Here is a 19349-nt window from a genome sequence, read left to right on the forward strand (position 1 = left end):
TGCCATTACATTTTATTTATGATTAGATTTGATTGATACTTTGACAAAACAACTCTTACCTGACATACCACAATAGACTCCACCCAAACCATCCCCCCCCCAAATCCCCCCCCCCCAATTTTTTTTTTAAAAATCATCTAATAAATGACCATCACACCCTCACACTATACCCCCTTTTTTCGAACATGGTTAAAAAACACAAATATTTATTTTTATTATTTTATTTTTGAAATACCGTCCTACCATCCCACCCAAAAATCCCCCCCCCCCCCCCCACCCCTAAAAAAAAAAAAAATAATATTTTTTGGGGGGCATTTTTTGAAGAAAATTTAATAAATGACCACACCCCCACACTATACACCCCTCTCTACTCCAACCCTCCCTCCTTTGTGTTTGAAATTGAGATTGGTCCCTACACCTTTAAAAAGAAAAATAGATGAGCGGTCTGCACTTGCAAGGCGCTCTTGTCTAGATCCTGCGATTACTTTAAAAGTTCTTCATATTTTTTCATGCAACTTAAAACATGGATAGATGGCTATATGGACATCATGCACGTCATTTCATTTTGTTCCTACATCAAAAATCGCTATGGCAACAAATAAAAATAATTTTAAAAAAATTCTGACAATGGTGGAATTTTTGACAATGGTGGAGCCGGTAGGGGACGTATATTGCTTGGCAATAGTCTTGTTTTTTATTGTATATTTTAGTACAAATAAAGTACAATCTTCTCTGTAATCAATCAGAGAATCTATTTGATCATAAAATCACAATACCTAGTGCTTAGATATTTTGTCATTAGAAGAATCTTATTTACAATTGTTTCAATTATGGCTGTTTTCTATATTTCATTTAAATTTCTTTAAATTACTTTGTTATTGGTCTGCAGAATCATTGGATTATTTTCACATTATGTTTAAACTCAGGTGAGCTACCCAGGGACGTCTTTGCTCTCTTGTTAATAAATTGGTGTTTGTAACTTGGAATGCTTTAATAAATTACATGCATGGTAATCTGAAAAAATATTCACTGAGAGTAACAGAGCAACATTTTCTATGACTGGAAGCTGTAACCCATCCTTTGTGACTGATTTATGCATAATTTGCTGTTAAATGAGTCTTAATACCCCAGAGGTTGGGAAATACATGTATAATCTTATATTTTATAAATTGCAGATGTTGTGTAATGGTTACTATGGAAACCATGTGGGTTTATTTGATAGTTTTTTATTGGTTGTGCAGTGGAGCTTAAAAATATAAATCAGAAAATGTTTCATAATAAAACAGAAATTGCAGAAATTGGCTAAAGCTCTGCTGGCATGCATAACTCTTTTTTTATGTCATTTTCAAAGATTGTAATTGATAACATTTTTCTGAAAATTGAAAATAGCTGACAGGTGCATTACGTAAAAGTAGTCCAGAATTTCTGATTGTAATGAAAATGTTACAAATAATGAATAAAATAATTTGTAGAATAACCATGTTTGAATTTTATATGCAAGGTTGCATAATGACCACACATGCTATTCACACGGTTTATTTTTCTGATGCATTAAAAATGCAATTACATGTACAAACTCCAGCTGTTAAATCTGATACTTGCTTGCAACTTATAAAATATTTTAAATATAGCTCAGTTTTAGTGTTTCCCCTATTTATTAGAAATTTCTCCCCCTGCCAATGTTTTGTTGAACCGCAGGTGGTTAGCATGTGGCTTTTATATTAATGAGTAAAAACATCATTTTGGATTAAAAATAATCATATTATAACATAACATCAACTTTTCTGAAAAAAATCACTATTAAATATATAATTATGTATTTGATAGTGAAATTGTTTTCAGAGAAGTTGAGTGTTTGTTATTAAAAAAAAATTATGCAAAATGATGTTTTTACTAATAATATCATAGCCACACGCTATCCACCTGTGGGTTGAACCAGTATAGTTCTTCATTATTTATGTGAGTTTGCAGGCAAACTTTTAGTTTAATCTTAAATAGTTTGGCTAGTAGATTCATGGGACTGTAGTTTCTTTGTAGTCCCTTAGAAAGTTACCTGGATTAAAGACCTTTCTTACTAGATTAAAATTTTAAAAGCCTTAGATAGTAATGAGCAGCGAAGAGAATACAACCTGAACAGACTGGGAGTTACTCATAGGCTGTTCTGGTTTTGATGCTGGTTGCGAAAGCCATTTTCACTTTGCTTCTTGTGGGGGAAAGGGTTCACCTTTGTTTGTTAACTTACCAACATAATATGAGCCAGGTCATGCGAAAATGTTTTTCTTGCCAAATGCGGCCAGCTTTGCTCCAGACCAGCATTCCAATGGCACAGTCTGGTCAGGAGCTACACTGTACAACAAGGTTGGTTTCATTAGCAGACTGGGTAACTCTTGACCTCACTGCGCTGATGAACAAGCTGGTCTGGAAGGACATTGGCTGGATATGGCATAAGATTTGTTGTCGCAAGACTCTGCTCACATAACAACAAATAATGTTAAATTCAGTTGAGATTTTAAGAAACAATCAGCCAATTAAACAATATTTCATAAAAAACATCTGTTCCATTTGAAAATATATTGTTAGTGATTTTATGTTGTCGTTATATTAATGCAATACTGCCTTCTGTTACACATGTGTTACTTCTTTTTTAATGGGCATTAATTTAAATGTGGTATAAAAGTCTGGATTTGTTTGGTCCTACCGTGCAGCTGCTGCTCACCTTATTAATGACATTTTTTTATCAATAAAATATTATGACTGATTATTTACAGCATTTGTTAAATCAGTATTGGAGAGAAATATTCATTTAAATTTGCCATCACACTCTTTAAAGTAACATCCCAGCTTAACCTGCGCAGTCCACATGTTACTTTCCACCTTTGTGTAATTTTTTGTTAAAAGGAAGTCATCTCTATATGACAATCGAGTCGATGTGGAAAGTGTCCTCCCTGATTAGTCATTTCTATATGACAATCCAGTCGATGTGGAAAGAGTCCTCCCTGATTAGTCGATGTGGAAAGTGTCCTCCCTGATTAATCGATGTGGAAAGTGTCCTCCCTGATTAGTCGATGTGGAAAGTGTCCTCCCTGATTAATCGATGTGGAAAGTGTCCTCCCTGATTAGTCAATGTGGAAAGTGTCCTCCCTGATTAGTCGATGTGGAAAGTGTCCTCCCTGATTAATCGATGTGGAAAGTGTCCTCCCTGATTAGTCGATGTGGAAAGTGTCCTCCCTGATTAGTCGATGTGGAAAGTGTCCTCCCTGATTAATCGATGTGGAAAGTGTCCTCCCTGATTAGTCGATGTGGAAAGTGTCCTCCCTGATTAATCGATGTGGAAAGTGTCCTCCCTGATTAGTCGATGTGGAAAGTGTCCTCCCTGATTAATTGATGTGGAAAGTGTCCTCCCTGATTAGTCGATGTGGAAAGTGTCCTCCCTGATTAGTCGATGTGGAAAGTGTCCTCCCTGATTAATCTATGTGGAAAGTGTCCTCCCTGATTAGTCGATGTGGAAAGTGTCCTCCCTGATTAGTCTTTGTGGTTGCTCAGGCTATTCTGTGAGGATACTTTTTGCTCATAATTTAACTCTGGTTTTCCGAAGCATAGCATAATATTAAAACATGCTACCGTAGTCTGGAACTGCAACACATTTATGAGATGTTTGCAGATTGGAGGAGTCAAGTCTGGCATCAATCAAAAACAGTTTGATAAGTACACCTTAAATGTTATGTTATCAGCATTCACAGTTGCAGGGCAAACTATTTCTAGATTTAATTTGTGGTAATCATTCATTTTGTGTGTTAACAAACAATTATTTGAATAAAGGATGCTATACATTTAACATTTTAAATTAAAGAAACAAAACTCAAACATTAATATCAAACATGAAAAAATTAAGATCATAAACTATACAAAATGCATTTGAACATTTCTAACTCAATGTATAACTGAGAAAAATTAAAACCACCACATCTTGTTTTATTAAAAATGTATGCTATATAGATAGTTTTTAATACTATCAGGCTAAACTGATGCATTTCAATTAAAATACTGCATTGTATATAGACAGTGTTTCTTGCTAATAAAGACCAAATTTAATGATAAATCATATTCATATTTCATCCAATATCCAATATGTACTGTTAACAAACTTTATATTTGGCCTTGCTTTTTGAATCACTGACTGTGTATTTTGATGAGCTGTCATTTACTAATATCTCTTGTTGATAGCTTACAAACATATGTCAGGAATGCTGATTAAGCAAATTACCCCTTAAAGCTACAGAGTTATGTTTTCTCACATTGTTAGAAAGGCCATTGAATATTTATCTGCCTGTGTTAGATATGTGAGTAAGAAGCTCTACAGCTGCTGGATCGCTTTGCTTACTTAAAATGTGGTTTGAGAACCTTCTTGAATTATTCATTTGACATTTGTCTGCCACCTTATTACAATATGACAACATTCCATATAAGCAGTCAATGAAGCATGGATTGTACTGATTCATACTGATATTTTTCCCCCAACTGTGGGTCATGGTTTCTGCTGTATTAAATGTTTGAAACATGCATTTATTTCATAATTGCGTATAGATTGCGTGGGCAGTTTTAACAAACTGTTTTAAGACTTGTTGTCTTAGATAAGATGGAGACAGCCAGAGGTGTTACATGTATCAGTTAAAACATCTGCAGTGCAGTGCACTGGGAGTACAACCAGGAATGTGGGCTGCTTGCAGCTGATATCAGTCCTCTTGTCCTACCACTTGAGGCGCCCACTTGAATCCAGTGACAAAAAGAATGTGTGAAATTGTTGAGCGACATCCCGATGACATTGGCGGAAATGTAGCATTTTTTGCACAAAAACAAGCATGATCCTGAATGCTGCTTTAATATTAGAGTTTAACTTCTTTAATTAATGAAGTAGTTCTTTAAGTTGTTAAGCATTTTTCAAACTGTAAATTGGGGCTTAATTTGGTTTCATTAGCTCGACTGTTTTTGGAGAAAACCTGAGCTATTGTCATAGCCAGCTTGTCGTCCGCCGTCCGCCGTAGGCGTCGTGCTAAAACCTTAACATTGGCCATAATTTTTTAAATATTGAAGATAGCAATTTGATTTTTGGCATGCATGTGTATCTCATGGAGCTGCACATTTTGAGTGGTAAAATTTCAAGGTGAACATCATCCTTCAAGGTCTAGGGTAAAAAAAAACAAAGTCAAGGGAAGTAATAAGCTTTTAACGGACATAGTTATCTGATCTGCCAACGTATATATTTTTGTTAAATAAGTTAAAGAGGAGCAGTAGGCGGCATTGTGTTTCTGACAAACACATTGTGGTAAAAGGTCAACGTCAAGGTCATCCTTCAAGGTCTACGGTAAAAAATACACATTTAAGGGAAGTAATAAGCTTTAAAGGGAGATAATTATTCAATATTGAACATATCCGCTTTATATATTTGGCATGCATGTGTATCTCATGGAGCTGCACATTTTGAGTGGTGAATCGACAGTCACGGTAGTGGCTTTTAATTATTTGCTACTAGAAATAGAGATTTGTTAGAGACAATTATTTTCAAGGGAAGTAATTTATATAATTATAAATCTCATATTATATATTTCCTTACCAAGAATTGAAGTTCTTTTCACAGTTACTGTAAAGATTTATTATTTTGATTATTTATAACTCAAATGATTGATTTGTCAAAGGTTTTTTTTTAAATGATATAATTATTATTTCTTTCATGTACTTAGTTGTTAATAGTAGTGATCATTACATACCTGTGGACTTATGACCATAGATAAATGATGAACTCTTGCTATGATCTCTTTAATACACTACAGGCCTTGGATGTCAGTGATGTCTGACTTGGTCATTTTTGACTGTCTACAGACCCCCCCCCCCCCCCCCCCCCCCCCCGGGATTTTGGATTGGACAAAATGCAAGGGAAGTAATAAGCTTTAAAGGGAGATGATTTCTATACCTGCCAAATGATTAATAGAAATTTTTATTTCAAAGTGGCGCACTAGGGGGCATTGTGTTTTTGACAAACACATCCCTTGTTGGGTCACTAGGTCAAAGGTCAAGGTCACTGTGACCTCTAAAAAAAAAAATCTGACAAGCTTTCGCAGCCGAGCGTGGCACCCGTTATGCGGTGCTCTTGTTTTGTGTATTATTATTAAAGAATACTAAAGACACTAACATATATTCTGAAACAAAAGAATCTTTTCTCACAGACACTCTCACCCCCAAAAATATATTTGATTATATGATGGGCTTCACACAAAGAATCTATGAAGGTTCTATCCAAATCCTGAGAGTTTTTTCCAAAGTTTTCAATGTTTTGGTGGCTAAAATTATCATGTTTAGCTGCTTTTGAACAAATGTGTTTTTTTTTATAAAATATTACAAAGTACCATGTGATTCTTTAACACAAATCATTATGAAAATCACTCCACTGTCATTCCAAAATAAACTAACATCTTTTACTTAAAAAAAATGATTACACATTTTTTGGTAAGGTCTCAAAATCACATCTACATCCTTCACTTGCTCTTATCTGTCTTTGTATTTGATATTAATAATTGATACAGCATAGACCACAAAACTACCATTTATCTTTGAATAACCCTCCGGAGGAATCCTAGATGTTATGTATTATTAAAGGCAATGCACTCATGAATATACATTTCATTGATCTTAACAGTGCTTAACTGGAACAGAGTTTATTTGAATTCTAGCTTATTGTTGTTTTAATTTCTGTGGAATCAGCACTTTTTTGTCACTGTAAGGTTCATAGATTTCTACAGACTGATATAAGGGTACCACTCAATAATATTAAACTGTCATTGCTTTGTCTTAAATATCATGAGAAAACATCTTTAAGAAAAAAGTGACGTTAAAATGGAGAAACCAGCTGAAATTATTATATTGGAAATAATAACTCAAAATAAAGAGAATAACAGGTTACTGACCGTTCATAGGCTTATATATCAAATGAGACTTATTATAAAATAACAAGGAGGATAGCGGAGCCATACCGTATTTTATTCTTGCCAAGCCTGAAGCATAACGAAATGATTGGGCAGTAATCTGTTCTTCTGTATGGCAAGCAAAATGCACATTAATTCCTTAAACCATGGTTTAACAGTTAACTTATATAGTTAAGAGACTTTGAACCCGGGTTCAAAGTGCCGTTTGCACATTAATTCCTTAATCTTGGGTTCAAGACTTTGAACCGCGGTTCAAAGTCTCTTAACTATATAGTTAAAAAACGACCAATGAAATCTTGACATTTGCCTTCTAATTGTGGATTAAGCTCCGCTGATTGGTTGTCTCTGACTAATGTAGATAAGAGATTTGTATCTATCTTTAGACACACTTTGAACCGCGGTTCAAACTCTTGAACTCAGGTTTAAGGAATAAATGTGCAAACAGCACTTTGAACTCGGGTTCAAAGTCTCTTAACCCTATAGTTAACTGTTACAAAATTAATGTGCATTCTGCGCGTCTTAACCCCAGATTAAGACTTTGAACCGCAGTTTAAGACTTTAAACTGCAGTTTAAGACTTTGAACCGCAGTTCAAAGTCTCTTAACCCTATAGTTAAGATAGGAATTAATGTGCAAACGGCACGTTGAACTCAGGTTCAAAGTTTCTTAACTATATAATTAACAGTTAAATAATTAATGTGCATACCGCGCCTCTTAACCGCAGTTTAAGACTTTGAACCACGGTTCAAAGTCTCTTAACCCTATAGTTAAGAGATGACCAATGAAGTTGCGGCATTTACCTTCTAATTGTGGTTTCAGCTCCGCTGATTGGTTGTCTCAGATAACAGATTTGTATCTATTTTTAGACACACTTTAAACTGCGGTTCAAAGTCTTAAACATGGGTTTAAGGAATTAATGTGCAAACGACACTTTGAACAGGGGTTCAAAGTCCCTTAACTATATAGTTAACTGTTAAACTGTGGTTTAAGGAATTAATGTGCATTTCGCTTGCCATACTTCTGGTTATCATACCGGTACCTCTATGACCCTTATTTTTAATCTCATGATGAGCTTTTGTGATGGCCATTTGTCTGTTGTTAAAATTTAAAGTCAACTTGAACACTGTAGAGGCCACATTTATTTTCCAATCTTCATGAAACTTGGTCAGAAAAGGCATCATAATAATATCTTGGAAAAGTTTGGCATGGTTCCGGTTGTTTGAAGTTGTTTGACTTGGAGCGTGGCAGTTTTCCTTATATGGCTATTGTAAAACCTTGTTAATACACTAGAAGTCACATTTGTAGTCCGATCTTTACAAAATTTGGTCAGAACATGTGTCCCCATCATATCTTGGATGAGTTTGAAAACCGGGTGGTTGAAAAACATGGCCACCAGGGGGGCGGGGCATTTATCCTTATATATCCTTTGGCTATAGTAAAACCTTGATAACACTCTGAAGTCACATTTATTGTCCACTCTTCATAACAATTTGAACATTTTTTATGTCCCCCACTATAGTAGTGGGGGACATATTGTTTTTGCCCTGTCTGTTGGTCTGTTGGTCTGTTTGCGCCAACTTTAACATTTTGCAATAACTTTTGCTATATTGAAGATAGCAACTTCATATTTGGCATGCATGTGTATCTCATGAAGCTGCACATTTTGAGTGGTGAAAGGTCAAGGTCAAGGTCATCCTTCAAGGTCAGAGGTCAAATATATGTGGCCAAAATCGCTTATTTTATGAATACTTTTGCAATATTGAAGATAGCAACTTGATTTTTGGCATGCATGTGTATCTCATGGAGCTGCACATTTTGAGTGGTGAAAGGTCAAGGTCAAGGTCATCCTTCAAGGTCAGAGTTCAAATATATGTGGCCCAAATCGCTTATTTAATAAATACTTTTGCAATATTGAAGATAGCGACTTGATATTTGGCATGCATGTGCATCTCATGGAGCTGCACATTTTGAGTGGTGAAATGTTAAGGTCAAGGTCATCCTTCAAGGTCAGAGGTCAAATATATGTGGCCCAAATCGCTTATTTTATGAATACTTTTGCAATATTGAAGATAGCAACTTGATATTTGGCATGCATGTGTATCTCATGGAGCTGCACATTTTGAGTGGTGAAAGGTCAAGGTTATCCTTCACAAGGTCAAGGTCATCCTTCAAGGTCAAACGTCATATAGGGGGACATTGTGTTTCATAAACACATCTTGTTTTAATGATATATTGGATAAGTCAAAAATGGTTCCAGTCTGTTGAAAAACATGGCCACCAGTGGGCGGGGTATTTTTCCTAACATGGCTATACTGTAAAACCATTAAATTTCGTGTGGTACGAATTTTCGTGGATTTCGTTGTTCCGCTGAACCACGAATTTAAGTACCAACTATTATTTTTACATTTTGAATCCGAAATCGGTCCTTTCGGAATGTCATTGCCGACATTCTTTATTGTTTTCGGTTATCTGAGATATTTGATTGAGATATGCTAGGTAATACAATATGTTGTTTTCTTGATAAGTGTTTGGGTAATAATACTTTTTAATTCAAACACGGAATTTAAACTGTACATCAACAATTGTTCTCTTTTACGTGACGTCGTCAAATTAACAGTTTGCAGATTTATCACATATGTCAATTAGTGCCAATTAAAGTTAAAAGAGACATTACGGTTTTCACACCTGTATTTTGGGGACTGTATTACTCAATTATTACTACTAGGGGACCGATTGAGCAGAGAATTGCAAATATTGTCAAAACAACATTGATGGCAATTAGCGAGCGGGATCCCACAAGATCGCCGCTTATTCGCTCTTATCGACAATTACTTGCAACACTTTCATGCTTCAGTGCACATTAATCACAAGCCTTGCTGTCAACACACATTAGCAGATTATTCTTCGTTATTACTCTGGTTGTTTTAAGAAAAGTTTAATTATTATGACTGTCAATCTTCCCCGACAATTTAAAATCCACGAAATTACGTGTCAACGAATAAGTTGTTTTTTATTAAACCACGAAATTTCATACCGACCAATTTCTATACGTTTACAGTAGTAAAACCTTGTTAACACTCTAGAAGTCACGTTTATTGTCCAATCTTTATGAACATTGGTCAGAACATTTTTCTAATGATAGCTAGATCGAGTTCGAAAAATGGTTATGGTTCCTAAAAAAACATGATCGCCAGGGGGCGGGACATTATACCTTATATTGCTCTATTGAAACTTTAAACGCTCTAGAAGTGAAATTTTTAGTGCACTCTAAATGGAACTTGGTGAGAACACTTGTTATAAATGGCTATAGTTCAAACTTGTTGCAGCTATAAAAGCCACATTTATTGGCCAATCTTCATGAAACTTGGCTAGATATCTTGGCTGAGATTGAAAAAGGGCCATGTGAGCTCAAAACCTAGGTCACAATGTCAAAAGAAAAAAATATGTTAATACTCTAGAAGTCGCTTTTTTGGTCCAATCTTCATTAATGAGCTCGCACTTTTTCAGAATTGTTTGGTTCCTTTGGATATCATGAGAGAATAGTCTATTTCCTTTGGGTCATGTCAGAAAAGTCTCGTTCCTTTGGGTCTCATGTAAGATTAGTCTAGTTTATTAGCCCTACTGGCCGAAGGCCTGTAGAACTTATGTCATTGCGTGGTTTCCGTCGTCCGTCCATCAATGCGTGCGTTAGACTTTTTCTTGTTTACACGATAAAGTCCACAGTTTTCATCCGATTCTTTACAAACTTGTTCAGTGTCTTTATATTAATGAGGATTGGAACCCTATTGAAAATAAATTACATCAGAGTAAAAAGTCCAGAATTATCTCCCCTTGAATTTGAGAAAATTGTGAAATAAGGCTTGTTTACGCAATATAGTCCATAGTTTTCATCCAATTATTTCCCAACTTGCACAGTGTCTTTATCTGAATTATGAGTCAAACCCTATTGAAAATGAGCAATATCGGAGTTATAAGTCCAGAATTATCACCCCTTGAATTTGAGAAAAAAATGAAAATTCAGTTTTTTTATGTGATAAAGTCCATAATTTTCATCCAATTCTTGGCAAACTTGCACAGTGTCTTTGTATCAATGAGGACTCAAACCCTTTTGTAAAAAGAGCAATATCATAGCAATAAGTCCAGAATGACTTCCCCTTTTTTGAAATCCCACTTGTTTACCCAATTAATTCCACAGTTTTCATCCAATTGTTTCCAAATTTGCACAGTATCTTTATATCAATTAGGACTTGAACCCTATTGAATATGAGCAGTATCAGAGAAATAAGTACACAATAATCTCCCCTTGAATTTGAGAAAATTCTCCTTGTTTGCGCGATTAAGTACACAGTTTCCATCTTATTCTTTCCAAACTTGCACAGTGCAGTAGAGCGATTTAGGCCCTCATGGGCCTCTTGTTTGGGTCTCATGTGTGAATAGTCTAGTTCTTTTCGGTCATATGTGAGAATAGTCTAGTTCTTTTGGGTTTCATTTGAGAATAGTTTAGTTCCTTTGGATCTCGCGTGAGAATAGTCTAGTTCCTTTGGGTCTTTTGTAAGAATAGAATAGTTCCTTTGGGTCTCATGCAAGAATAGTCTTGTGCCTTTAGGTCTCATGTGAGAATAGTCTAGTTCATTTGGGTCTCATGTGAGAAAAGTCTAGTTCCTTTCAGTCTCGTGAGAGAATAGTCTAGAACCTTGAGGTCTCATGGGGGGAATAGTCTAGTTCATTTGGGTCTCATGTGAGAATGGTCTAGTTTCTTTTGGGACTCATGGGAAAAAAGTCTAGTTCCTTTCGGTATCATGTGAGAATAGTCTAGTTGCTTTGGGTCTCATGTGAGAATAGTCTAGTTCCTTTCGGTCTCATATGAGAATAGTCTAGTTCCTTTGGGTCTCATGTGAGAATAGTCTAGTTCCTTTGGGTCTCATGTGAGAACAGTCTAGTTCCTTTGGGTCTCATGTGAGAAAAGTCTTGTTCCTTTGGGTCTCATGTGAAAAAAGTCTAGTTCCTTTCGGTCTCATGTGAGAATTGTCTAGTTCCTTTGGGTTCAAGTGAGAATAGTCTAGTTTCTTTGGGTCTCATGTGAGAATAGTCTAGTTCCTTTGGGTCTTGTGTGAGAATAGTCTAGTTCCTTTGGGTCTCGTGAGAATAGTCTAGTTCCTTTTGGACTCGTGTGAGAATAGTCTAGTTCCTTTGGGTCTCGTGAGAATAGTCTAATTCCTTTGGGTCTCGTGAGAAAAGTCTAGTTCCTTTGGGACTCACGTGAGAATAGTCTTGTTCCTTTGAGTCACATGTGAGAATGGCCGCTCATCATGGTCAAAGTAGCTTATTGACCGATAAGAATTCATAATGTTACAAATATATACAATTTGACCTGGCAATTATGACAATTATTTGGGGCAATTGAAGTAGGAATCATAGTTTACTATGCAGCAATCAAAACCTTGTAACACAAAGTGTATATTTCGTTTAGACATTCGACTCATTGAAACTAAAATAATTATGTAACTGAGGCTTATGTGATCTCTTGCTTCAGGTGGACATGCCGGTGTTCTTCTACATTGACCCAGATTTCGACGAAGATCCGGAACTTGAGTTCGAGGACAGTATTGTGCTCAGCTACACGTTTTTCCAGGCCAAGGAGGGCATGAGTCTGTCACTACCTGGATTCCTGAGTGGCGGGAAAAAGGAGGCGGCAAAACCACAGCCAGCAGCTTAAGTTGGGGTTATAAAGATGTGTCAAATTGAGACTGAGAGGTGTGAAATAGGCATTGGGAAACACACAGCCAGCTAGATTGATTGGGGGAAAAACACAGCCAGTGTGAAAGTCTTACCTTTACAGAAGTAGTATTGCTGAAATGTTATCTTCACACTTGGTTGATAACTTATGAAACCAAACATTGTTTCACTATATTGTGATTTTTGCAACGAAGTTTCTATACAAATGTGCAGCTTGTGACCTATTTATGATATTAAATGGTTAACTGTAGATTGTATAAGACCTAACAAACTCTATTTTTACAGTTTTATGTAAATTGAGATTTTTATTAGTCATACTTCTAATGCAGTTTTTATGAAGATCAACCTGTATTTGACAGAAAGCAAAAACAGTGCATGCAATTGAAATGATTTTTCCCACTTATCACTGACCATTCACTGATAAAAAATTCACCCCACCATTATTAGATCTTACTAAATTTAACTCCATTATTTGACTAATTAAGCCCAGCCTTGTCAAATGTACAGTTCCTCTATTCTGCTGATGTAGCAGAAAAGGGTTACAGATAAACTCTAAATAACCCTTCAGTGTGATATCCATATCTAAATGAATCTAATGTATCACATTACACTCACAATTTCCAGGAGTTGCCTTACCATAATGATGGTTGAGAGATATTATAAATCTGTGATAGATGTACATTACTGATGAAAGCAGTATGCGTTATATCAAAAGAATAATATTAAAACTGATCAGATGTAGAGACTTGTTTCCATGGCTAATGAAGCTCTGTGATTGTTTAAGATTGGAAAAAGAAAACTAAATTATTTCAAATCCACCAATGCAAACAGTAGCAGGGTGTAAATGACTAGAGTGTGCAACCTGTGATCAAAATAGAAAAGCAGCAAAATTGGGATAGTTTGATCCCCAAAGAGAGAACATTGTATTATTTTTCTCATATGACACTCAGAAATGTATCTTCCCTGACATGAGTTTCAGTAAGCATATGCTACAATCAAGGTAAAATAAGAAGGTTTAATTTGAAACATTGATTTCCCAGAGATTATCATATGTAGTACACATCTGCTGTTAACAATTTTCTGTGATATATGATGCCTTCTGCAGAAATGGATTTGAAAAAAGGATTTAAAGTTAATGTTTTAATCACTTTGTTGATTTGTACATTAAGTACATACTGTGATATGTATCTGTAGCTCTTTTGTAACTTGAAATAGAATATTAAAGGCATAGACTTGTTGTAAACGCAGATTTGTAAATACTGCACTGGAATGGTATTTTATTCACTTGTATGATCGTTACTTAAAATTTACTAGTCCTTTGAATAAGTGAATAATTTGGACAAATAAAATCAAACCTGCTTGAGAGTGACTGGACAATTTTTGTTTTGTTTTCTTTGTTGCACATTATATGATTAAGCAAAGCTTAAAAGTATAATCTGTGATGTCTTAATAAGATTAGGCAAAGATGAGATCTTTTGGGACAAACAAAAATGGAAGATTATGACTATTTATTGTCCCCTACCGGTGAAACCGTAGGGGACTTATGGTTTGCGCTCTGTTTGTCTGTCAGTCAGTCAGTCTGTCAGTCTGTCTGCCACACTTTTCTGGATCCTGCGATAACTTTAAAAGTTCTTCATAAAAATGAAACTTGAAACATGGATTAATGGCAATATGGAGATTATGCACGTCATTTCATTTTGTTCCTACGTCAACAATTATGGTTGCTATGGCAACAAATATATAAATTTAAAAAATACTGACAATGGTGGAGTTTCACCGGCAGGGGACTATATTGCTTGGCAATCTTTTGTTACTAATAGTATTCAAATGTATTATATTGAAACAAGAAACATATTTATAAGATTTCTTCCAATCAGGACATGCTGTTTGTCATCCAATTTTTGAAAGAAGAAAGAAGGTTCCAGCCAAGTTATTGATTATCAAGATAATACAAGATTGTCTGATCTCTATAGAAGTCAATACAATAATTTTCAGTGAGGCTCTACACAGACTGTCTGTTTGCAGTCATCTACCGGTAATATCACAGTACTTGGGTTAACAAAATCACATGCAATAGGCAATAATATGTTTTCAATATGATATTCATAAATGTGCTAGAAACAATCCTGTTTCTGAACACTTTGAACCACAGAAATATGAGTCCAAAGAACATTAATTTGTTGGTAACAATCATATGGCAACAAATGATAGAAAAGGGTTTGTCATAATGTTTTGGTTTCTTACAGTTTAGGGTAAGTGTGCAATATTGTACCAAGAAAACAACATTGTTATGAGAAACTTTGATATACAGACAAGAAAAATTGCTAGGAGTTTTTTCAGTTAGAGAGTGCCGCAAGAGGATAATAAATTATGATATATGTCTGTATACATTCAGACATATTTATAAATCACATAATTTCTCATGGGAAGAAAGATTCTGAGATCATTTGGAAACATGGAAGTAATGTATATGTTTAAAAATTGGTCTAATATCAAATCAATATTGTTTCCTACACTCATAATCTATGTTCAGAATGTTTCGAAATCAAATGCATTTGTTTTATAACATAAATTTATTACATTTAAAAGGTTTGATGGAGATAGTACTAGTAAACAGGTCTTAAGAACTGTTGTTTATAAAATAAGTATTGAATGTTAAACTTATATCATTTGTGAATCAATGACATTTCTGACATTATTAGCCATCAGCATTCAGTCAAAGTTTATTACCAGTATAAGTAAAATTATTAGTTATATATGTAAATTGTAATATAATTAATATGATTTTTGGTAAAGCCTGATGGTTTTCTCAGTGTATACCAGGCTTATCCAAACTTATCAGTTTTGGTTGCAAACATAAAACACAATGTTACTACTGCTGACATTACCTCTTAAATCAGACATATTTGACATAAACATGTCAAAGATAATTGTGTTTTATCAGGAAAGTACATGATTTGTAGTGATGGAGAAAGTACATGATTTGTAGTGATGGAGAAAGTACATGATTTGTAGTGATGGACATATTGCAGCTTCAGCAACAATGGATTGGTTTTAGATAAACTTGATCACTGATATGTGCCATTTTATCTGCCCTGTTCCAGAGATTTTGACATTTTTTGTGGAGCCTGCTTGCAGATAGCGGGATGTAGCAGTGCTTGCAGATAGCGGGATGTAGCAGTGCTTCCAGATAGCGGGATGTAGCAGTGCTTCCAGATAGCGGGATGTAGCAGTGCTTGCAGATAGCGGGATGTAGCAGTGCTTGCAGATAGCGGGATGTAGCAGTCAAAATTGTCAAATGTATGTGCATGCATGAATCCCAGTCGTTCTGGACTATAACATTTCATTAATCATGCAATGTTTAATTAACATTTCACCATCACTAGATGTGCACGTGTAACACTTGTCTCTATGACTTAAAGAACAATGACACAGGTTCAATTTGGACACATATTGTTTCTCCTTAATATAACATTGTTATGCAATTTTCAAATAACTAACCGCAAATGAGCACTTTAAGGAAACTGCCAATCTATGTGGTCCTCTATGTCTCCATGTTGACCATGAGCTTGACATGCTGCCAACAGGCATCCAGCTATTATTAATGGGACTATTCCTATGATATTGTAATTACAATGCAAATTTAATTGGGAACAATTTGATTAATACAATTTTAAGACTTATTGATAAAACTTCATTTACTAATAATATTCTGAACAGATCAGTTAAATGGTTATCACAACTTAAACACTCAATTTCTATAGTGAACTCGTCTTATTGCAATCATCTAAATGCCATATCATAAGTTGGGACTGGTCTGTATGGGAAATGTTTTTCCAATGAGAATTTGACTTATTTATAGCCCAAAAAGTCATTAGTGCTTTGTGTGGTCTTCAATCAAGCATATCATAGCATCAGTCCAGTTAGCTTTTCCAAGTATACATGGTATTGATTCAGGTCATATGTGTAACCATTATGATCACAGACGGTCAATATGGCAATAAGTTTTGTACTTACGCCTATATATACATGATTTTTATCACTATGGAATAATTTAAGGTTTGTTAAAGGGGCCTTTTCACAGATTTTGGCATTTTTTTAACTTATTCATTAAATGCTATATATTGATAAATGTAAACATTGGATCATAAAAGCTCCAGTAAAAAATCAAGAAAAAAATTAAAAAAGGGAAAAGAACATTGCCCGGAGCAGGTTTCGAACCAGTGACCCCTGGAGTCCTGCCAGAGTCCTGGAGTAAAAACGCTATAGCCTACTGAGCTATTCCGCCGAGTACAAATTCGTGACGTATTTTATACCTTATATAAGCAATCTTCGTAGTTTCACAAAATTTAACGACAAAAACAGAACTCTCCAAATTATTCAATCGTTTCGCGTTGCAACGCTTTATAATTTTTAGGTTTTAAAATCGTCAAAAGATGCATATAATGGCTATATTAGAGCATGGTTAATGTTCAGTAATACTGTTTCCTTACAAATATCATAACTAAAACGAAAACTAACGGATCTGAAACAACTTTTTTCAATTTTGTCAATTTACCAAAGCGTGAAAAGATCCCTTTAAGAGCTCATTCCTCATATATTGTGTATCCTATTTAATATTTCCCCTAAGTAATAACATGTTTATTACCAGTTTTCCTGATATCGTTTACTAATGTAATAAAAATAAACCAAGCATTTGTAATGCTGACATTGTCTTGTCGAAGTTGTCGTTAAGCAGCTCTAAAAAGATTGTTTATGATGCAATAATTATTCTGTTTATGATAACTAATTCAAGTGCAACAATGTCATTGATGTGAAGTGTTGCATACACAACATGAACAATATTGTATAGCAAAGGACTCTTTAGATGCAAGTAAATTTTTTTGAAATGCTTCCTTTGTATTATCACATTTCTTTTGAAATAATAATATGACAAAGTTAAGTAAGTATAACTGCAGGTACAAAGCATAAGCCTGCAGACATATATTTAGAAGTACAGACACAATTTTGTGCCTACTGGCCTGTATTTTAAAGTATAAGCACACATTTGTGCCTATGGGCATATATGTAGACCTACAGGCACAATTTGTGCATACAGGCATATATTTAGAAGTAGAACCACAATTTTGTGCCTAAAGAAATAACCTGGCATATATTTAGAATTTGCAAATGTGTCATTTTAGCACTTTTTGTACAATTTAAGTATGTTGGCATAAATTCATACCTTCAGGTACATTATGTTTGAATAATAAGAATTTGTTGTTATTTTTATACCTTTATTTCATTATACTGTAAAAAATATTCATCATTTTGATACCCATTTTTTCTTCAAATTATGAAGCTTTTTATGTCCCCCACTATATTTTGCAATATTGAAGATAGCAACTTGATATTTTGGCATGCATATGTATCTCATGGAGCTGCACATTTTGAGTGGTGAAAGGTCAAGGTCATCCTTCAAGGTCAAAGGTCAAATATATGGGTCAAAATCGCTCATTTAATGTACACTTTTGCAGTATTTCAATATTCAAGATAGCAACTTGATATTTGGCATGCATGTGTATCTCATGGAGCTGCACATTTTGAGTGGTGATAGGTCAAGGTCAATGTCATCCTTCAAGGTCAGAGGTCAAAATTATGTGGACAAAATCGCTCATTTTATGAGTACTTTTGCAATATTGAAGATAGCAACTTGATATTTGGCATGCATGTGTATCTCATGGAGCTGCACAGTTTGAGTGGTGAAAGGTCAAGGTCATCCTTCAAGGTCAGAGGTCAAATATATGTGGCCCAAATCGCTTATTTTATGAATACTTTTGCAATATTGAAGATTGCAACTTGATATTTGGCATGCATGTGTATCTCACGGAGCTGCAGATTTTGAGTGGCGAAAGGTCAAGGTCAAGGTCATCCTTCAAGGTCAAATATATGGGTCAAAATTGCTCATGTAATGTCACTTCTGCAATATTGAAGCTAGCAATTTTATATTTGAAATGCATGTGTATCTCATGGAGCTGCACATTTTGAGTGGTGAAGGGTCAAGGTCATCCTTTAAGGTCAAACATCATATAGGGGACATTGTGTTTCACAAACACCTCTTGTTGTTACTTACGGTAATACAATGTACCTTATACAGGAAAAAGGATTGTAATTGCTTATAAGGCAGTGATCTCTTGCTTTCACTTTGAGCCATTTGTTTTTAAATATATGCCAAAAGACAAACATCTATAAATATAGTCACATAAGTATGCCCCAATGAGCAAACGTGTGCCCATGTGCATAATTTTGTACTTGTAGCATATCTACTTTCAGCTGTTTTTATAGCAGTATATACTGGGGGACATATTGTTTTCGCCCTTTCTGTTGGTTTGTTTGTTGGTTTGTTGGTTTGCGTCAAACTTTAACATTGGACAAATCTTTTGCAATATTGAAGATAGCAACTTGATATTTGGCATGCATGTGTATCTCATGGAGCACATTTTGAGTGGTGAAAGGTCAAGGTCATCCTTCAAGGTCAAAGGTCAAATATATTTGGGGGACATAGTGTTTCACATACACATCTGGTTGTATTTCTGCATTTAAACCTAATTTAATGGCATAGAATAATTTTATGACAATATCAATGGGTTTTACACCA

General features: G+C 35.0%; 2 protein-coding genes across 2 annotated transcripts in view; one reads left to right on the forward strand and one right to left on the reverse strand.

The window, feature by feature from the left end:
- Window positions 1–14081, forward strand: part of LOC127865782 (cytochrome c oxidase assembly protein COX11, mitochondrial-like) — a 28579-nt gene extending 14498 nt beyond the window's left edge. Inside the window, exon 6 of the mRNA XM_052405742.1 lies at window positions 12510–14081. Coding sequence (XP_052261702.1) covers window positions 12510–12692 — 183 coding nt within the window. The 3' untranslated portion in view covers window positions 12693–14081. The remainder of the gene's footprint in view (window positions 1–12509) is intronic.
- LOC127865788 (uncharacterized) overlaps window positions 1–19349 on the reverse strand; it is a 230492-nt gene that overhangs the window by 185894 nt on the left and 25249 nt on the right. The window lies entirely within an intron of this gene.

The sequence above is a fragment of the Dreissena polymorpha genome, chromosome 2, assembly GCF_020536995.1.
Source record: "Dreissena polymorpha isolate Duluth1 chromosome 2, UMN_Dpol_1.0, whole genome shotgun sequence".
Classification (NCBI taxonomy): Eukaryota; Metazoa; Mollusca; class Bivalvia; order Myida; family Dreissenidae; genus Dreissena; species Dreissena polymorpha.